The sequence below is a fragment of the Leuciscus leuciscus genome (assembly GCF_965113295.1).
Source record: "Leuciscus leuciscus genome assembly, chromosome: 10".
NCBI lineage: Eukaryota > Metazoa > Chordata > Actinopteri > Cypriniformes > Leuciscidae > Leuciscus > Leuciscus leuciscus.
In genome coordinates this window covers 34,807,251-34,828,124 of record NC_138734.1, presented here as the reverse complement: position 1 = coordinate 34,828,124, position 20,874 = coordinate 34,807,251, and the positions used below count along the sequence as shown (strand labels likewise).

At 36.6% G+C, this 20,874-nt stretch overlaps 1 protein-coding gene across 2 annotated transcripts; it reads left to right on the top strand.

Moving 5' to 3' along the window:
* Nucleotides 1-3,414: 3,414 nt before the first annotated feature.
* skor1b (SKI family transcriptional corepressor 1b) lies at nucleotides 3,415-18,807 on the top strand. Of its 2 annotated transcripts, XM_082181474.1 has the most exons (9): nucleotides 3,415-4,483; nucleotides 13,249-14,995; nucleotides 15,603-15,690; nucleotides 15,788-15,898; nucleotides 15,979-16,053; nucleotides 16,296-16,370; nucleotides 16,930-16,971; nucleotides 17,482-17,556; nucleotides 18,177-18,807. In XM_082181474.1, exons 2-9 carry the CDS (start codon nucleotides 13,259-13,261, stop codon nucleotides 18,272-18,274), a joined length of 2,301 nt encoding a protein of 766 aa, XP_082037600.1. In that variant the 5' UTR covers nucleotides 3,415-4,483; nucleotides 13,249-13,258; the 3' UTR covers nucleotides 18,275-18,807. The 2 variants fall into 2 exon arrangements, with proteins under 2 accessions (XP_082037600.1, XP_082037601.1); XM_082181475.1 differs by lacking the exon at nucleotides 3,415-4,483 and having other exon boundaries at nucleotides 12,884-14,995.
* Nucleotides 18,808-20,874: the final 2,067 nt, after the last annotated feature.

Below are 20,874 nucleotides of genomic sequence, written 5' to 3'. Positions count from 1 at the left end.
CAAAGGCATCATTCAAAATCAGTCGCTGCGCTGCCGCCCCTCTCTTTCCCCCTTGGCTAGAGAACACCTATTTCAGCATCTATATTCAGCTGACCAGCGGCCTAATATGGGTCTGGACTGAATTAAAACTCTCAGTTCCACTGAGAACGAAAAGCCTCTAAATCCCACTGAACAGCTTCCTGTCATAATCCTGTTCAGCTTTTACTCTCTGGTACGAAGACAGGGGGGAAAAAAGAGACAAAAGAGAAAAATGTAAGCCTGAATGTGTGAGGTGAGAGTCACGCAGAACAGTTACACTCAAAATGATTTCTGCAGCTTCTGTTTACTTAAATGTAAAACATTTTTGAATACGTTTGTTAAGTTCGTAAAAATACGCTTGTATAAAAGATGTAATCAAATTATTAGTGTTATTATATGGTAGCGAGATATTGTGCATCCCTAATACATTCTTATTGGGAATACATAAAAAAAAAAAAAATGTACGTTAAAGTATTACAGAAACTGTACAAGGGATTTTCATTTCTCAGCATATTTTGCATGGGACTGGATGAAGAGAGAAATTATTTTATGTATTTTTGAGAAAGATGTACTTACCCACAGGGGTTTTCCCGCATGTATAAATAGAATACCGTATATAATCATTCTTAAATCAAGATGCAATTACTTTAAAAGCTAAGCGACATAAGATATTAAGTATTGCTTTCCCTTTGAATTAAGTTTATTCTTACACTGTAAAAAAAATATAATAACTGCTGCCTTAAATTTTTAAGTACAATCAACTTAAAATATATTAAACTGACTTATGACTTGTGTGAAAAAATGAGTTGAATCTTGTGACTTCTAAAATAAGTTGCTTAAAAATTGCTTAACTTATTTTGATGAGTTAAAGCAATGTGAAAACATGTTGTCACAACTTATTGATCATATAATTTTCTATGGTGTACCTCATTGGCAGATATTTTAATACTTTTAATATTTTAATTAACAAAACTTAATATGTCAATTTGCTTCTAAAATGAATGCATCTTGATTTAAGAATGTTTAGATTATTGTACTGAAACAAATATTGATTGGTAACACTTAATTTTACATTGTCCTCACGTTACATGCAATTACTGTAGTGGAAACTAAAAATTATGCATAATAACTAACCCTAAATAAAACCCTAATCCTAATCCTATAAGTAGTTAATTATTATTACTCAGTCATTAAATGTATAATTACACTGTAACATGGCCACCTTAAAAATAAAGTGTACCAAATCATTTTTTGCAGTGCAGTATTCAAGCGGTTTAATGTAAATGTGAAGAAAAACAATGTGTAAAACGAATGTCCACAATCGAATTGTGTTCAGCCAAAAACTTTTTTAATATGTTGTAGGTCAGGCGTCGGTCCCTGCGTTTATCCACTCCTCCTTTTGTCTGTCATGACACAGACAACAAATAATGAGGAAACATTACAACTATCTTTCATTTAAACATCTTTACAGTAATTACTTCTTAGCCTCTTTGCTTTAAATCCAATTGAACCGCTGTAGTAATATGTATTTACTAGTCACATTCTGTGGGTGGGATAAGCTGTTATGTGTGTAGCATTTAGTAATGATGAGCATTAGTGTCCTCCAAAAGAGCTTTCATCCCGCTCTCGATTTCTCTCTGCTACATGAAAGGCTGCTGCCATTATGAATACATGCATGTCTGCTGGCCAGATTGCCTGGCTCAGTAGATGGAGCTCACGCAAGACTGCCTAGCCTGCGGTGCTGCAGTTACGAGGGGATGCAGGACTCTGGATAATGATACATTGCTCATCTGAGCAGCCACAGCTTTTCCACCCCCTCTCACCTTAAAAAAAAAAGAAAGAGGAGAAATGTTGCGAGTTAATTTAAATGGCCGAATGCATTATGGCAGGTTACTGGGGCTGAGGCAAAGCAGCCAAGAGGTGTTTGGTGAGCTTCAATTAGATTGCGCATGTGAGGGTTGATAGCTTGCACTTATTGCCCCTGTGTTTCGCATGTGTTGTTGTGATTGTTGCTTTGTTCACAGCATCTCCTGGATTGTTTTGGTATGTAACATGAATGAGATTGATGTCACGGGTGAATTCTCGCTGTATTCGCTACAGCAGAATTGAACGGCTCTCTCTGCCATGGTCGTAATTTGCTTTGAATTGGAAGGCGAGCCGTTTACTCTTGGCGACCTCAGATCAGATGTTTTCTTTTAATTACTAACAGTGTTGGGGAAAGTTACTTTTAAAAGTAACGAGTTACAATATCGCATTACTCCTAAAAAAGTAACTAATTTTAAAAGTTACTTTTTATGGAAAGTAATGTTATGTTACTTTTGTGTTACTTTTTCTCGCATGTGCTAGGCTTTTTTGTTTGTTTTTTAATAACAAAATAGTTATATTTTTGGCCAATGTAAAGGCCCTTTCAAACCAAATATGCAAATGCAAACGAAATGCAAATTCACGCCTGTACAGTAACTAAACGTTTCAGCTGTGCTGCCATTCTGAAGAATAGGACACATAAGAAGAAAGTTCAACACTCTTACTTAAGCAATAAAACAACAAAAAAGTAATGTTTCTAAAGTAATGTAGTGTTTTACTTATTAATATGCTTGAATTTGATCATCAAAGGTCAGCGGCAAAGACATTGCTTAATAAAGTGAGATTAAGTACATAAAGTATATTTTGTATTATTTAACATTTAATTATTGCAGGTTTGCGTAATATTCAGTGAGTTTGCATTTCACTGTTTTTATTCATTTTGAGGAATACTGAACCTGTTTTTGTGCAAGTGAGATGAGTAAATACATGCTCACAACTACAATAACCTCACTCCCAATTTCTCTCTACATTTGGACTGGAGAGCTGTCAGTCAATACATAGGAAAACAAAGTAATTTGCGTTTCTTATTTGAAAAAGTTACTCAGATATTTTGTTGTAAATTTAAAAGTAATGTGTTACTTTACTAATTACTTGAAAATGTAATATGATTACATAACTACTAATAAACAATTACCCCCAACACTGATTACTAAGAATCATGTTCATGGAAGCCTGAATGCATTGCTTCACATACACATGTTTTTGAAAATTGATATTTTGATGTTGATGTTGATATGACTTGCAAGGAACTGGATGTTAATTATTAAATTATTTTTCTATTACAGAAACAGCCTTGTCTAGAATCTTATCTGTTTGGTAACCGTGGTGATTTCAGTTCTTAACTTATATTCAAATTCTATCATTTTCTCACCCTCATGTCATTCTAAACCTGTATAAGTTTATTTATTTCTGCATGACATTGGACTCCTTTGATTTTTTACATTTGTATGGACTTTTTTAACATATCTCCTTTTTGTGTTCCACGGAAGAAACAAAGTCATGTTTGTAACAACATGACAGTTAGTAAATGATGTTCAATTTTGGATGAATATCCCTTTAGGACTTTAAGAACAGTACGTTATACAGTGCATATGCAAAGGTTGATCATGCTTTGGTTTTGAAATGGTTCTTCTTTGGCGGAGGAAATATAATTAAAATAGCGAATTTTTTATTTGATATTAGGTTCCGATGTTCACTAGAGCAGCACTCTTACTCATGTAGTACTGCTTACTTATTGAGGCCTCTTAAACACAGAATAGTCCTGATGGAATCAGTCTGGCTGTCTTCTGTTCTCTACAGTAGCACACTTTACATCCATTGTCTGCAAGTAACAAAGGGGGTTCAGGTGCTGGAAAAAAAAAACATTATGTAGACTGTGATTATAACCCAGAAGGGACATAATGGTTTCTGACTAACTCTAAGCTCTTAATCAAGGGCAAATCTAAATACTGCCATTATTGGTTTCTGTTACCCACCTGTTAAGAGATGAATTTTGCTCTAATGAATGTGGAATGAGAAGAGAGGACTGAAAGTATGGTTTAAAAAAAAGATTGGTGTAAATTTATTTATTACTAGAACTTAGACATCAGGGGAATGTGAGACACCAAAGAAGGTCATTGTGTGCATGTGAAACATCTGCTGTTTGTAGAGTGCTGGCCTTATTTACACAAACTGCTTGCCTTAAGCATGACATTGGCCTGATCATTAGAGGACCAATACCCATCTCTCCAGAGCTATTTATAGTGTAGCCCTCGCATGCATAATTAATCAAATGCTAACAGGATATACCCTAAAATCTCATCCTCTCTTCTTCATCATATCACATTACCCTTTTATCAGGGTCAGTGATAAAAAGATTCGAGATCCATACATGCTACAGTCAGCGTTTTGTGTTTCATGAATAATTAGTATGAACTGTTTGTGTGTTGATTACATAAAATACTGGCTCAGCACATATGGAACACTGTTAGAAAGAAAAATATAAAACATTGTCTGATGTTATGCTTTGGACTCTGCATAAATAGCTGAAACATTCTTTAAAATGTCTTATTTTGTGTTCCTCAGAAGAAAGACAGTCATACAAGTTTGGAATTACATGAAGGTGAGTAGATGAAGACTACTTCAAGTTAGAGAAACTTTGACTTTGAATTTGCCACTGAAATTTGCTTCTCACATTTCCGACCTGTTAGAGATGTCAAGCAGATGGTCACACCTAGATCGCTCAAGCTGTTTGCACTTGATACCTCTGAGAGTATTGAATTCAGCACTTCGGACATTGGCCCCAAAGAGCCCCAAATATACACACATCTTCAATCCCACCTTTCAGCAGGACTTTTACTATTCTAATAGCAGGAGTTAATTCACTGCTACTCCTACAGAGAAAGATGATGAGGATGGAGATCAGATCAAGGCTCTCGGTGAAGATAGCCGATGGCATCACCCCACACAGTTGCTCCTTTCTGCATACATATAACCCCCCTAGAGCCTTTCCATCTGTATGGAAATGTAGCCTCCACAGCTGGAATCCAGCAAAGCACTGTCCTTTTACTAATAGTTATTATCTCTGTGGACTATCCCTCTGATAGACCTTGCAAAACAAGCAAGTCGCATCTTTATGTTAATGCCCTGCTATAGTATACCAGCGCCTCAGGTGGCGTACGGGCCCAGGCGCCGGATTTCATTACTATAATTCCCATTATCACAGGCTGAGGCTCGTTCTGTGATTGGCACTATTGGCTAACACGCTGAGGTGATGGAACTGCCTTTTTGAGGTGATGCTCTTTTTTCGGATGTAATAAGCATTTTCTGCGGCCTGCAAAAATCGGTCGAAATGAGGTCAGGCGGTACTTTCTTTCCTCTTTAACTTCTACACTCCACTCCAGAAAAATAAAGGTTCTTTTTTTTGGCATCTATGGTTCCATGAAGAATCTTTAACATCCATGGAACCTTTCCATTGCATAAAAGGCTCTTCACATTATTAAATTGAAAAACATTTTTCTTTTAAAGTTGACATGAAATGGATCGTCTTTTATTCCCTAGTGTGACGTATTCGAGTGAAACTGCTTCTCAAACAAGAAGAAATGTAGGGCGGGACTTGATTTTGTCCATCATGAATTTATTGGATTGATGATTGCTGTGATGTCGTGTGAGTGACAGGTTGTCCCGCCCACACGCCAGTAAACGCATCATCAGAGAAGAGAAGACATGTTGCTGCAAGAGGGAGGGGAAGTTATTTTGATTAAAGATTAGGAGGGCACATTAATAAATAAATAACCACTGCCAAATTCAATATTCTCAAGAACTGTTCACTAAAAGGTTCTTTGGAGAACCCAAAATGGTTCTTCTATGGCATTGCTGTGAAACCCCTCTTATAAAACCTTTGTAGCTGTTGTGAAACGCTTCTTTTTGTCAGCTTTGTCAGTAAATCCGGGCTGGACTCTGGCAAGAGCGTGCTGTGCGCATGTTTATGATTTGAAGAATGATTGACAGCTGTGGTTGTGTGTGAAAGGGTTCCCCTTTCCTCAGGATGCCCTCACTGTCACACTGCCTTTTAGCACCTTTGTTCCCATCTTCTCTCCTGAGAACAGGTCTCCGCTGTGACAGATGAGGCCCGTTTGTGACAAAAGGGTTCTTGTGCTCTTGGCTGTCGTGAACAGACTCAGACACGCATACGCACGTCGCAGATAACCTCTATAATGCCTCCCACTTCTATACGGGCTATAAATTCAAAAATCAATTCATATTTGGCGAGATAAATGCATGCTACAAACGCGTTTTACAAAATGACACAAGTCTGTTTCAAACACTCAGCCCTCCCACAGCAAGATAAAGCGACGTGCTTTATAGCAAGCAGCAGATAACGTGTTATTGTGTGTATGTGCAGCAGGTGTGTGTGTGTGTGTGTTTGAGAGCTGCGCAAGGAAGGTTTTTATAGAAGATGAGCATCAGGCAAGGAGTGGAGTGATGTCTTGTTTACACATTAGCAGGTTGAAGAAACCGCTGCTTTTACTCTCAAAACTCTCTCTCTCTCTCTCTCCATCACACTCTAGAGATTTCCCTAACATCCCTGTCTGCTGCTGTTTCTTTCAAGCGTGACACTCATACACACATACACACACATGGCCGAAGCTTCACTGGTCTCCTGTATGACCTTGACAGACTGTATGGCTTTTGAAGGGCTGGTGTAAATCTACACTTGGAGAAGCTACTCCACAGCACAATTAGTTATAGAGACATTATTCCCAAAATAATCGAGCCAGTGCTGTGGAACTGAAATTGGCCATGGCCGGCAGTCTGGGAGCTCTGAGCTGCGTTTTACTTTCTTGGGAATAAAACTATTAGTATGTAAATCTGTAAAGTCCCCATTATTATACTGACCCTTTTAGCTACCACTCTCATTCTGCCAATCTACTCTCTCTTCTATTTCACCACTTAGCACCGCTTGTGCCTTTCATGGAGTGCATGTCATATCATAATTCACCCAGCCCCATAATGCATTATGCAATGCACATAAACAGCTGCATTGCTATTCTTCCGGTTTGTAATATATGAGTACGGACAGTCTTATGTAAATCTACGTGCCTTTCTCTTTCAGACACGCACACACAAACACACGCTTTTCTCTCCCAACACCATCTAATGAGGTGATGACCAACCACTTGTTATAATTGCTTCAGACTCCTTTTAATTTTCAAGCTTATTAATCATATGTAGAGTTATTTAAAAATGCATAAATTAATCTTGGATTAAAAAGCCGATCAAAGCCTCAAAACAATTAAAGAGTAAGGTGAGATTTCCCTAGGGCTGGCAGTTTTATTTTAATGGAGTGTTCAGGTGATTATCGCAGTTTGATGTGCAGGCTGTGATTAATGTAGGAACACTTAAATGAGTTTTTCTTTCCTTCAGTCTTGTAAAGGTAAGCATGATCCACATAATGACCCTCCTGATTCATCTCTTAATAACGTTCTCTTTTTCTTGCTGTCATTGTGTAATAATAGAGGCTGGCTTTTTTGAGCTAGTGTAGATTTTCCTTTAAAATGTTTGAAAAGTTTAGTTTTCTGTCCAAAAAGCTTTTAATTTAATAATTTAAGTTAAGTTAATTATTCAACACTAATGTGTTTGTTAATGTTAAGAACGAGACCACTCTATTCCTCATTTACTAATTTGTTTATTTCTGTTTTGATACTGATACTATTGACCAACCCAGTGAACCAAGTATATTACCCTTGCTGGGTTTTATTTTAGTTTTTTTATTTGTCTCTGCAATTTAAAATCTTCTAGTGGAGTCTAAGCACAGTGACCCTGTGTCAAGAGAACCAAGAGTGACAAGTTCATTTTAAAAGCCTTGTTTGTTTTGTACCTAATTTTCTGAGTTGACAAGTAAAATTACCGCAGCTGCCAGTCACAAATGGGCAGCCTCACTACATCATCAGGTGACCCTATCCTGACCCTTATAGACACAATGGATGATAGACACAAAGCAGCATACAATCTTATTTTTTTGTGCATTTATACATTCCATTAACTTTCTTAATTTTCTTTGTAGATTGTAAGAATTTTTCAGCCAGTGACATTCAAGAGGGTCAATCATTTTTTTTAGGCACAACTCAAGGTTTTTGTTATTATTTTGATATATATCTATATATTCACTATAAAACATATGATTGATAAGTTATGACAACATATGTTTTTACATTGCTTTAACTCATCAAAATAAGTTAAGCAATTTTCAACTTTTTTTCATAAGTTTTACAAGATTCAGCTCATTCAAGTCAAGTTAATGTAATTTAAGTTGAAATGACTTAAACATCCAAATTGATTGTAGCTAATTTTATGAATAATTTATTTATTTAGCTATATAGCTATTAGTCCTACATATATGTGCAAATAATGACAGCAGCCTACACTAATGTTTTGTCGATAGCCTTCCAATAGACGGCTATTAGCGTCTGTAGGCTAACCAATCAAAAAAGGCGACTTCAGTTCACGAGCGTATTTAGCAAATTCTGGCAAACCTGTAGGCCTAATATAATTTGTGGTAACTGAAATTATGTTGAAACACATATAGCATACATAGCATAATTGTAAAATGAACATCCACTTTTTAAAAAAATCCAATTTATAACTATATAAATAATTAACCCGAACTGAGTCTCTGACTGCTTGGCTATTCACAGGCACACACAGCCTTTTCATTCGCTCATTTGTAGTGCAGCTGTTGCGCGTTTTCTCGTTTGTATTGTGCGGTCTGTTCTGCACAAGCACAGCCTTCACTTTTCAGTCCACCTGGGTTGACACAGCGTCCTCGTGCACAACTATTAGGCTACCGTCCGTTTTTAACAATGTCCAGTAATTAAAATGTCACCATTTAATTTTCTGGCAACACCGATCCTTTTGGAGCAATCCGCTCTTAATAAAGGATCTAATCGAAATGCTATTTCGAAGTGAAACAAAAAGGCGTTGAAACGCAGCCCAAGTGTTCCGATCGATAAAGGAGAAGAGGATTGATTTGTCCCTAAAATTAAATTTAGTGGGGTCATGGTTTTATGCTGATACCTTGTAGAAATAGTGTTTACTCCCAAGCTCCCTTCTGAGGCGAATTTTATTTAATGGTTATTTTATATGTTTTGGTATGTAACTTTTAAAGAAAGTTTTATTTTGTCCACTTTTATTTCAAAGGCCATTAACTTGTCCAAACGAGCTGTCTAACAGGAATGAATAGGGGTCACTGGAAACTCCCTGCCGCTTTATACAGCAACACAACACGGTTGCTCCGTGTTCTTGTTCTAATCTGTCGATATGCCAGCACGTGCAATCCAATAGTAATTAAGCTTGAAATATTGCGTTTGGCTTTTTCGGGCTTTTTATCTTTTACTTATTTTTCTTATCTTTTTTTTTTTTCTTTTTTTTTTTGCACTAGCCTACTCCGATATTATTTTATTTTTTAATAATAATAAAAAAAAAATCATAAATGTGTAAATTTTCATTTTAAACGGCCTAAATATTTTTAGATTGATACTTAGCCTGAGGGTTATTAATTCTTTGACTTTTATGAATGTATGCGTTATTGATATTCTTGATGCCTATCGTCTTCGACTTTTAGTAATTTAGGCAAATCTTAGTTTAAATAGCTATTTTGGAAGGACACGAATTTGCGTGTTTAATGCTCTATTAATCTAACAATGCTCGCCTATATCTGTCGTTAAAACTGACTGCAACTTTTATAGGCCTATTGAAATGCTAAATAGAGAAACTGTAATATAGTATTTCCCTTCCATTAACCGATTCAATCTGGTTGATGACCTTCAATAACCTATAAGAACTTCTCAGTTATTTTCCATTTGAAATAATAATAAATAATAGGGTATTAATTTAATCATTATTATTAATATACTGTTGTTGATTTATTTAGTTTGATTACTATTAATTTAATTGCAATTAACGTTGTATTTTAAGCAGTTTTTTAAATATTTATCAGTAGGCCTATAACAAGATATAAGTCTGACATATGAAGTGTTCTTTGTCCTAGAATGGGGTCTCTAATTTCTTAAGGATTAACAAAAGGGCTAAATTAAATATCGTGTGAGGTGTCGGATTCCCGTAGCCTACCTGCCCTGAATTTAACCATGATGGGTGAGTAAAAGACATAATGGATGGATAACAATATGGCATTCAGCTTGGTCCCTGAATAATTTAAAAGAAGTGAATAATTACAGTCCAAAATGGTAATTATTGTTGGCGAGAAAGAAAGTCTCTTGCCTGTGAAAGTCAATAGCGCTGGGCTGGGTCGCATTACTCCAAACTCCCTCCCCAGGACCTCCCTCCGCTATCAATATTGCAGAAAGCTAGCGCTTTTTTCACATCACAAGAGTTCTGGAGAGACTATCATGAACAGTTCAACTTAGCGAGTTATATAAACTGGAAATATAGATAAAAGTCACTCTTCACTTTAATCATGGAATAGCTTTAATAGCATTAAAAATAAGATATGTTGGTTTCATTTGATTTATTGTATTGACAGTCATTTGTGCCAAGCATTTCTAAAGTAACTGAGGGACCCCGATTTTAATTTTGTAGTCGCAGTTTAAGAGTTTATTAGGGTTTATCTTATTGTGTTATATTTTTGTTAGTAGTAGGCTATCCTATTAATTATTGCTTCTGCATAAGATAGAATCCACTTGATTTTGCGTTATATCTGAAACATTTAATGCAGACACGGCTTTTAAACTGGCTTTAAAGCGTAACGTTGTAAATTGCGCTTTGTCTTCATAAGAATGATTGCTCCTAAAAGTTAAACTAACCCGTGGGAACTTAAACATATGCGGGCAACAGCACACCCCTAACCCACACCGATCCAAATAGCCCCCGGAGACAATCATTGCTTAACCTATAAGTCCCCCGGCACCATGCAGTTTCAATAACAGTAGTATAGTTTTTTTTTTTTAAAGACACAGAATAGATGAAAAGGCTCGAGGCAATCCCCTTTTTCGTTTTTGTTTATGCACTCTTTTTCATATAATTCCCATAACACGTTCCATTTCATAACAAAGTAGCCTAAATCGTGAATTATGCACAAAATAAATTGTTTCTTTTATCTAGAACTTCCTGCGTGCGTGCGTGCGTGTGTGTGTGTGTAGCCTCTTAAATCCATAATGTCCACATATATGACAATATACGAAATCCTTGTCCTTGTGGTGAATTTATTTATTTTTTGGTCCCCAAGAGGAATACAGCATATATAAATCATACTAAGAGACTTTTGAAAATGTAAAAATGCAAAATATAAAACATGAAAACACATCACGTGTGTGTGTGTGTGTGTGTGTGTGTGTGTGTGTGTGTGTGTGTGTGTGTGTGTGTGTGTGTGTGTGTGTGTGTGTGTGTGTGTGTGTGTGTGTGTGTGTGTGTGTGTGTGTGTGTGTGTGTGTGTGTGTGTGTGTGTGTGTCTGTCCGTCTACATAGTAAAAGACATTAAAACAAATCAGTGAATCCTTTCTGCCTTTTTGTTTTGTAAACAATATAATCCAAGAGACTTCGTCAGCTGACACTTGCTTCGATTTTTTAAATACTCTTTTCTTTCTTTTCTTTTCTTATTTTGTATTTTTATGTAGCCTATTAGGTTTTGTTGCGATTTAAAAATAATCATGCTACAGCAAAAATATCGACCGTTATGCAGATACATGTGAGAAAATATTTTATTTTATAAAAACTACTACTAAAAGACTAGGCTACTACAACAACACATACCCGTTTTCTCAGAACGCATCATAGTGGTATTTCACATTAAACAAACCTTTTCCTAGCCTACATATACAGCATTTAGACGACTACTAGGGTTGACTAATCTAAAGTCTTCCTAAATGCCACGCACGCCCCCGCGCACACTGGCAGACAAGCAATCACTTTCATGTGTTAAAAGATCACGTGGTGAACTTTAAACGTCTCCAGGCCTCAGTGACAGCACTGACTGTCGTCCCCATTGGTCCCGAAGGCAAATAGTTAATGTAAATATGCTGGCGCTAAGTGGGAGTGCCTCGCCATTAGTTTAGCTGTCACTTGAGCGCTGTCGAATGTCTTCAGTGGTTGTGTCGTTGTGGTCCGCACTAGCATGTGGTCACCCACCGCGCGCACCTCTACAGTAGTCGCGGGAGAGCCGAGTACGATGCAAGTCCACGCGCTCTAATAGGCCTGAAAGAAAACCGCTAAACAAGCGCTCGTGGACATTTTATATCAGCTCGGCGGGATTCCAAGGCGTCTGATTACCAGAACGCTCCATAGAGGACAGCGCATTTATCCAAAGGACTCCAAGACGCATTTTCGAATACGCATTTTCATCCACATATAAAAGGCACTTCGCGTTCTTCTGGGAAAAAAAGGTGAGATTTGTCCATGTTTGCAATGTAAATGGTTGTTTCTTTGATTGTTCAGAGGCGGAAATAACCGCGAAGAACTGCGCTGTATGTGTCTTTATCCAATTTTATCCAAAAGCGTAGGCTAGGCTACTTAATAATAGGCTACTGCTTTGTGTGTTGATTGAACACTACAAGTGAACTGCATGCGTAGGATAATAAAACAGGCTATATAAATATGTAAAATCTATTGAAATATATAGGCTAGCCTCTTTACAATATAGACATATATTATCAAATGTATTTGTCAATTTGTAAAATAAAAAAGCGCATTTTTAAATGTACTGAAATTGTAAATGGAAAAAGAGGTTAGAATGCAAACTAGGAGTCAGTCTTAATTATGCGCTAGTTCACTTGGTTTTAACAACAGATCCAAGACGTAAAGCTCATCTTTTAGTATAATTACAATAAAAGTGGCTTAAGCTTCTTACACCTTTGTTCAAAGCTCAATTTCCTTCTTCTGGTGTTGACAGTACAATTTTCAGTTTTCATTTTTCAGTGGATTTTCAAAACGGTCTATTGTATTGCACAGAAAAAGTAAACTTGTATCCTAAACAAACTTAAATAAATAAAAAAATGGCTAAATATGATGAACGTCCAGAATTTCGATGCAATAAAAGGACTTCAAATGTAATACTCTTAAAATGATAATCTCGGTAAGATTTTAAGACAGATAAATTATTTGCAAATGGATTAATTAAACCTGGCGGCCATAGAGGCATAAGTAGCAGTCTTTTGAATTTTCAGCATGAGACAATCTTATTCTTCTCTCCTTCTCATTATTATTATTATTATTATTATTACTATTTGCTTATATTTTTGATCGGTACCGAATTCTGTGAAATAAAGACAATAATAGGCCTACATCGTTGTTGTTGTTGTTTTAGTTTTACCCCCGTTTGTAATACAGTAGCTTTTAATAGTGTCCCTAAAATATTCTTTTTGTACCTCTACGCAGATTTCCAGGAATGGAATCTATCCCAAATCAGCTGCCGGCTGGAAGAGACTCCAGCTGTTCGCCGAACTCCAAACAAGACTTGCAGTCTTACTCTGGTCCAACACTCAAGCCGAACCAAGTCAGTGAGACCTCTCTATACGGAATACCGATCGTTTCACTAGTCATAGACGGTCAAGAGAGACTTTGCCTAGCCCAAATATCCAACACCCTTCTGAAGCACTACAGCTATAACGAAATCCACAACCGGCGCGTGGCCCTGGGCATCACATGTGTGCAGTGCACCCCGGTCCAGCTGGAGATTCTCAGGCGCGCGGGAGCAATGCCCATTTCCTCGAGACGCTGCGGGATGATTACAAAGAGAGAGGCCGAGAGGCTCTGCAAGTCGTTCCTGGGCGCACACAGCCCGCCGAAATTACCAGAAAATTTCGCTTTTGACGTATCGCACGAATGCGCGTGGGGCAGCAGGGGCAATTTCATCCCAGCCAGATACAATAGCTCGAGAGCGAAGTGCATTAAGTGTTCGTTCTGCAACATGTATTTCTCTCCAAACAAGTTCATATTTCACTCTCATCGCACGCCGGAGTCCAAATACACGCAACCCGACGCAGCAAACTTCAACTCGTGGAGAAGACACTTAAAACTGAGCGATAAAAACTCACCAGATGACGTGGCCCATGCCTGGGAAGATGTCAAAGCCATGTTTAACGGTGGCAGCCGCAAGAGGACGCTGCCAATCGGTGGCTCTGAAAGTTCGTCCTCGCTTAGTACACAACGAGCGGGAGGTCAGACCCAGGGGGAACCGTCTGAGGTGCCCCACAAAACTCTCCGGTGTGAGGATGACAGGGGAAACGTGGCCATGCCGAGCAGCATCCGCAGTTACCCTGTTATCCCGGTGCCCAGTAAGAGTTTTGGGATGTTACAGAAAATCCCACCACCGCTCTTTCCACATCCATACGGTTTCCCGGCTTTTGGATTGTGTCAAAAGAAGGATGACGGTGTGGTGATGGGAGAGCCAAACAAGACAAACCTGTCAGGTGTGTTCTGGCCGAGCGCTAAGGACAGTGCATATCCCTCCTTTCCGATGTTTTGGCCTACGACAGGCAGCTTGGCCATGCCAACATACCACCATGCCCAACCTAAACCTCCTTCTGACGTGTTATGCACCAGACATGGTGATCTAGACGCGTCAGAGCAAAGTGACCGAAGCACGAGCACCCCTAAAGACAGTTTACTTGATAATGAACGGTGTTCCAGCACTCAGTCTACCCGGAACGAGGAGGATAAATCTGGGGATGAGAGCAGGTCTATAGAAGGAATGCCAGCCGCCACCAGAAAAATAAGCTACATATCTGCATTCAGGCCGGTTGTTAAAGATGTTGAGAGCATCGCGAAACTTTACGGCAATAGGGGTCCGTATTCTGGTCCTCGATCCGGCTATATGTCACCAGATTTCTTGAGTGAAAGTTCTAGTTATAGGTCGGTGTCTCCGGACGTGGACAGCGTGGACGATCCGGATGTGGATGTGGAGTCACATAAGGCGCACGAGGAAGAGGAGTGTGTGCAGCTGTCTGTGGATGACCGGCGGAGTCCCCACAGTTCGGCCGTAGCGCAGAGTGACGGGGTTAAAGGTCAAGACCAAGAGACTAGCCAGATCCACACTATAAGTGATCTACACTCGACAAATTCAAGTGAAACGCGGCCGTCTGATTTGGAGAGCAACGGCGATAAACACACGACGCGCTTTGAAGTGAGTAGCCTAAATAGTGAACTAAATAGCCTACAGGACCGCGTATAATTCCTGCGGATTTTATTTTTTTATTTAAATTCTCTCATTAATTTAAAAAGCAAGGTGGCCTACTAAACAGGTTGTTTTTATGAATTTATTCATGATTATAGGCTATTCACATTTATAATTATTATTCCCTGTTGTTTTTAAGATAAAACATATAATAAGATAAAGGATCAAATTGGCATTTATAGTAAAAAGGTATTTAAAAAACACTAATCTAATTTTAATAGGCTATTTTTTCCTTTTCTCTTCAGTAAATCTTTTCGATTTATTTCTAATTTTATAAAGTGCATTTTCATTTTAATCTAATTTACATTATTCGGGTAATTGTTGTTAATGTAATAGAATTTGTGAACAAGGTGAATGCATGCAAATTGTCGCGATGCTTTTAAAACGTAATAATGAATTCTGGTAATTTGTTGAGTGGTATGGCTCTTCGTAATCTTAGTTCATTAAAAATGTGATTAGGCTACATCAAAATAGCAATGTTCCACTCGGATTGTACTAATCACATTCAGAAAGAAAATGTGAAAAATTGCCAATAATTATCTGTTCAATTTTACAGGTCTATGCGCGTGAAAGAGACGAGCACGTGCATCAAATGAGCACATCTTATTTTGGTTCAACGACCTCTTATCAACGCGAACAGAGTGGTAGGCCTAATTTCATTCATGTGGATTTTTTTTCTTCATTTTTAAAAAACAAAAGGATAACGTACGGCATTTGTTTTATAAATATATTTACTTATAGTTAAAGACGTGCACGAAGAAGAACCTTCATCTACAGTGGAGGAGACTGAACCCAAAACTCAACAGGATCAAACCAACATCAACGAGGAGCGCTTGAAGGAACCAAATGATGGTGCGTACCGCTTACTGGACCTCCTGATATTCAACACCAGTCTGTTGATTTTCTTCATGCTGTATTTGTCATGTGTTCAGATGAGGAAGCAATGCGCAATGACACTGGCAGCAGGGGCTCCTTGATTGAGAAAAACATAGAGAACATGGCCAAAGGTAACAAAACAAAACAATACATGACTGAACATTACCACTAGTCAACACGTTTAGCAGAACTGATGAGAAAAGCATGACATCATGTGGAAAATTATGGCACAAAATAGAACCTTAATTTGTTGTTTCTGGAAATTATTGTTTCCATGATAGAGCATGATTTTTTTTTTTTTATGGTTATTATTTTGTAATTCAAAGTCATTTTGAAACATTTAATAAGCTGCTTCTTTTATTTATTTTAACAGAGGAATTACAGAAACAACTTGTGGAACAAGTCGAGCTTAGAAAAAAGTTGGAACGGGAATTCCAGAATCTAAAAGGTAGGTTTTATGTTAATTTCCTTTCTTATGTAATCTTTCTTAAACATATACAAGGCTATCAAAAATAAGATCAGATCAAGTTGGTCAAATAAGCTACAATTAGCTACTATATAAGTAATAATAAATTGAAGGTAACACTTTACATTTGTTATCATTAGTTAACTGCATTACTTAACATGAACTAATAATTATTATAATCAAAAGTAGTATCTGTTTATATTATTTAATAGACCTGAGCTAATGAGAACTAACAATGAGCAGTTAATATTTTTATTAACTAATGTTTAACATTAATGAACTAATGATTAATAAACACTATAACAAATGTCTTGCTCATTGTTAGTTATTGCATTAACTAATCTTAACTTATGGAATCTTATTGTAGCCTATACAGTGCTATATAAGAACTGTAACTTTGTGACCAATAAAAATATACTATATATTTGAATATAATTAATTTTTAACCTTTAAAATGCTGATTAGTTGTCCATTTGAAATTAAATAGCTATAATTATATTAAAAAAACCTCACAGTTAACGAATCATTTTGTTATGTGTAGGGAGGCTATCAAGAGATGCATCAAAGAGTCCATCAAAGCTCAGTAAGAAGAGTTCTGCATTACACTGAAAATTCTGACAAAATTCATGACATTGAAAAGATTTTGTGGTCAGTTGGTTGAATGTAATGCTTGGGAATAATTCTTGCTGTTGGATGGCTTTCCATCAGCACAAACTGAGCATCTTTTAAAAATTGAGAATGAATGGTACAGAAAACACTGAAATATTGCAACAGAAACAAAATACTGAAGCTCATGATAAAGTTTAGAATGACAATGATTTAAACGCAGGGGAAAATGCTATTAAATCTTATTACCCCAAAAGATGTCATGACTACAGAATTTTAAAACATACTGCATAAAGTATATTTTTGTGTATTTTTTTAAAGAAATAAAATACATAAAACAGCTTCACATATAAGTATGTACACATATAAATCACAAATAAATCAAATGCAGGGTAAATCAGACAAAAGCACTGTATCATTTTTTTATTTTGTGTATACATAGCGAAATGTATTTTGATATTTAATTTTGGTCACTTTTTCTTCTTAGACAGTTTTCAAGACCAAATGAAAAGAGAGCTTTCCTACAGAGAGGAAATGGTGCAGCAACTCCAGATTGTTCGAGGTAAGCGTTCGACTTCACACGTTGTACTGTATTTAATGAAACAACAAAACACTAAAACTGTTTCAATCAGAACTGATCACTTTCTGTGGTCCTTTTTGGAGTTCACAAGAGTTTGTTCTGTCTTTTATAAGCTAAGCAGGATGTTTATGCAGTTTTTCCTTGCGTAAGGGAGTTGCATAGACAGGGAACTGGTGTTTTTTGTCAGCTTTGGATGCCAGAAAAGGCCATGCATAAAACTGAACCAGTTTAGATGAGAGGGGGAAAATCCACACCTGAGATATCCTTTGTGTCTCCTGCGCAGACACTTTGTGTAGCGAGTTGGACCATGAGAGAAAGACACGATATGCTATTCAGAAGTTAAAAGGTAACGATTCTGGCAAAGGCAAGCAAATATTAGCGTTCAGTAGACTCCTAGGAAGGCACAGTGTGACCATATTCAGAAGTGCGACCTTGATAACTCTTGTTCATTTGTAGACCATTTCTATATGATTTCAGGTTTGAGCCGTACTGAATTGTAGCAATTATTGTCCTAGAACACATGATTTCCTTTCTATACACACACACCAACACATAATGGTATACCGCTTTTATTTTAAACGATTCATTCACTTTTTTCCCAGAAGCTCACGACGCACTACACCATTTCTCGTGTAAGATGCTGACTCCCCGTCACTGCACTGGGACCTGCACCTTCAAGTCTCCTCTTCTACCACCTTGATGGACACCTATTCAAGACATACACGTTCTTTAGAAATACTGCTGTGTCAAATAAAACTTTACTTTTCTTCCTCTGCAAAACACTGTCAACCTTTAGACCTGGAATAAGCAAGTGTGTATTGTAGTATTTTAGCCTATACACTGTAATGAAGTCATTTTCATTTGCAAAGGAGTGTTTTCAGAGTCACTGTATGTACTGTATAATTTATATAAAGTTCTAGAAAATTGCATTATTAAAAAAAAAAGTCATCCCACTTAAACATTATTATCATCAGCTGTAGAAATCACTGGTAATAAGTGGCTATGTGCAATGCATATATTTGTTATGTATCCTGTGATACCTTTTTTTTTTTTTTGTTAGTGATCGGTTAGGACATTTTGTTAAATTAGATGCAACAATAATAATGTTTTTGTATATATTATTTATTCCAAGTCCATGTCGGTTGTTTATTCTCATCTGCATATTTGTATATTATTGATGTAAAGCACTTTAAATTGGCAGCCCTGAAATGTGGATTAAATGATCTTGTTTGAGTTTGTCTTTATTTCATCTATTTCCATAACAATGAGCGACATTTGCATATGTGTGAGTCACAAAGAACAACATGATGATATCAAAATCTTAGTTTGAATATTCCTTGATATTTATCATTATGACAGTTTTGATCATTGCAGAAATCCAAAAGGTTTAGAAACTATATTCTGAAATTCAGGGTTTTGAGGAAAGCAATACAACCACTAATGGCATTATGCTTTTCTTAATTTCTATAATTTACTACATATTTTTGTACATACTGTATTCATAGGGGTGGGGTATTTGGGTATTCATATTTTGTTCATACTGTATTCATTACGATGCTCTTCCTTTTATTCCCTTTCATTTTGGGAAATACTGCTGCAGTTAGTTTTCACAACTTAAATTACATTACAATAACTAATAATATCATTAAAAAAAAAAGTAAGTGTTCGTTTTGCCTTAGAATTTTAAGTTTAATTAACTTTTTTGTGGGTTTTTGAGTAATAGCAACAAAAATCACTACATTTTGAGTGTTGGTGATGTTTACATTTAACATTGCCTACGTTTAGGATATAAATATATGAATCAGTTCTTGCTATCTATCGAAACCATGACCTTGCTGTTGCAAGCTCCATGCTATTGAGCTACAGGAAGACTTTGAGTTACTTACAAAAATTATTATATAATCAATAGTTAATCAGCTTTTCCATTTCTTCATGCCTTTTGTTGGGTTTTATATTTGGTAGGTATCGAAGCAATTGCAATACTCATACATACACTTAAGCTGCGTCCGAAATCGAATACTTCCCTCCTATATAGTATGCAAAAAACAGTAGGCCTACGCGAGCAGAGTAGTATGTACGAATTCATAGTATTCGAAAAACAAAAGTACCCGGATGACCTGTATTTGATTTATTGATTTGTATACATTCACAATTATTAGCTACTTTTAGAGGAGAAGTAGTTTTTAGTTCTCATTATTTTATGCTTTTTGTTAAGCAGTGTTTGTGAGTGTGCATCACTGTGTCACTAAAGGCCAACTGGTGATGAAGGTCAATGAAGCACCACATGTACAGTATAGCTCTTTTAGTTTATGTTTTTTGGTTCAGCTGGTTTGTGAAGGGTCTGAAAACAACCTTGGAGATAAGATGCTGTTTGATTCTTTTCTCTTAGCCCATCAACTTCATAAAACATGTAGGCTAGCCTACTTCAAGATATGCGGCAGCCCCACATATTAGTAATGGTAATAATAAATGTTCTGCCTTCATAATTACTACTATTTTATAGTCAGTTGTAGGCTATTCAATATTAATGGTTTCTAGAACCTTACTATTTTTAACCCATCAGGATGTTGATAGGTCACATAAATTGATTTGAGCAGTTATGCCTATTATGCTAGTGTTCAAGTCAGTTCACATTTCTCAAGCCAACCTGTTTTGTAGACTTCTGCATCTGGAAGTCCATTGAACCCAGCTGTGTTCCCCCCAAAATAACCTATTTCCATCTTAAGTGGTTTATCAGTAATTGTTTTTTGCAATTATCCAGCACAGATGAGCAGAATTATTAGGTACCCATTTCATATGACCTTATTTAAAATAAATAAATACACAATAAAAACAAAGTAAAACAATTTAATAATGATAAAACTTACAAAAGAAACGACGTAAAATAATAAATGCCCTCCCAAATTTTCTGCAATTTACTACAAGAATGAAAGAAAGAAAAAATAAAGAAATCGTCCACTAAAAGAGACGGAGTTGCAAAAAAAGGTGCAGTCTGCCATCTAGTGGACATCTTTTTCATAGCCTATTTGTAATAAGTGCTTAGTTTTGTTCATGTTATACACTGAGACAAATATTGATAACACTTTATTTTACAGTGTACTTGTTTCATATGTTAGCCTACATGTACATGTAAATTATGCTTAATTACAAGCAGCTAACCCTCAACCAAACCCTAAACCTATGTTGTTCATTTTTTATTGCTGAGTATTTAAATATATAAACACTATAGCTGTAACAATTTTGGTGAGCAAATAGTTCCTTTGAGTCGTCGGATCTTTTCATCGAATAACTCAGTTGAGC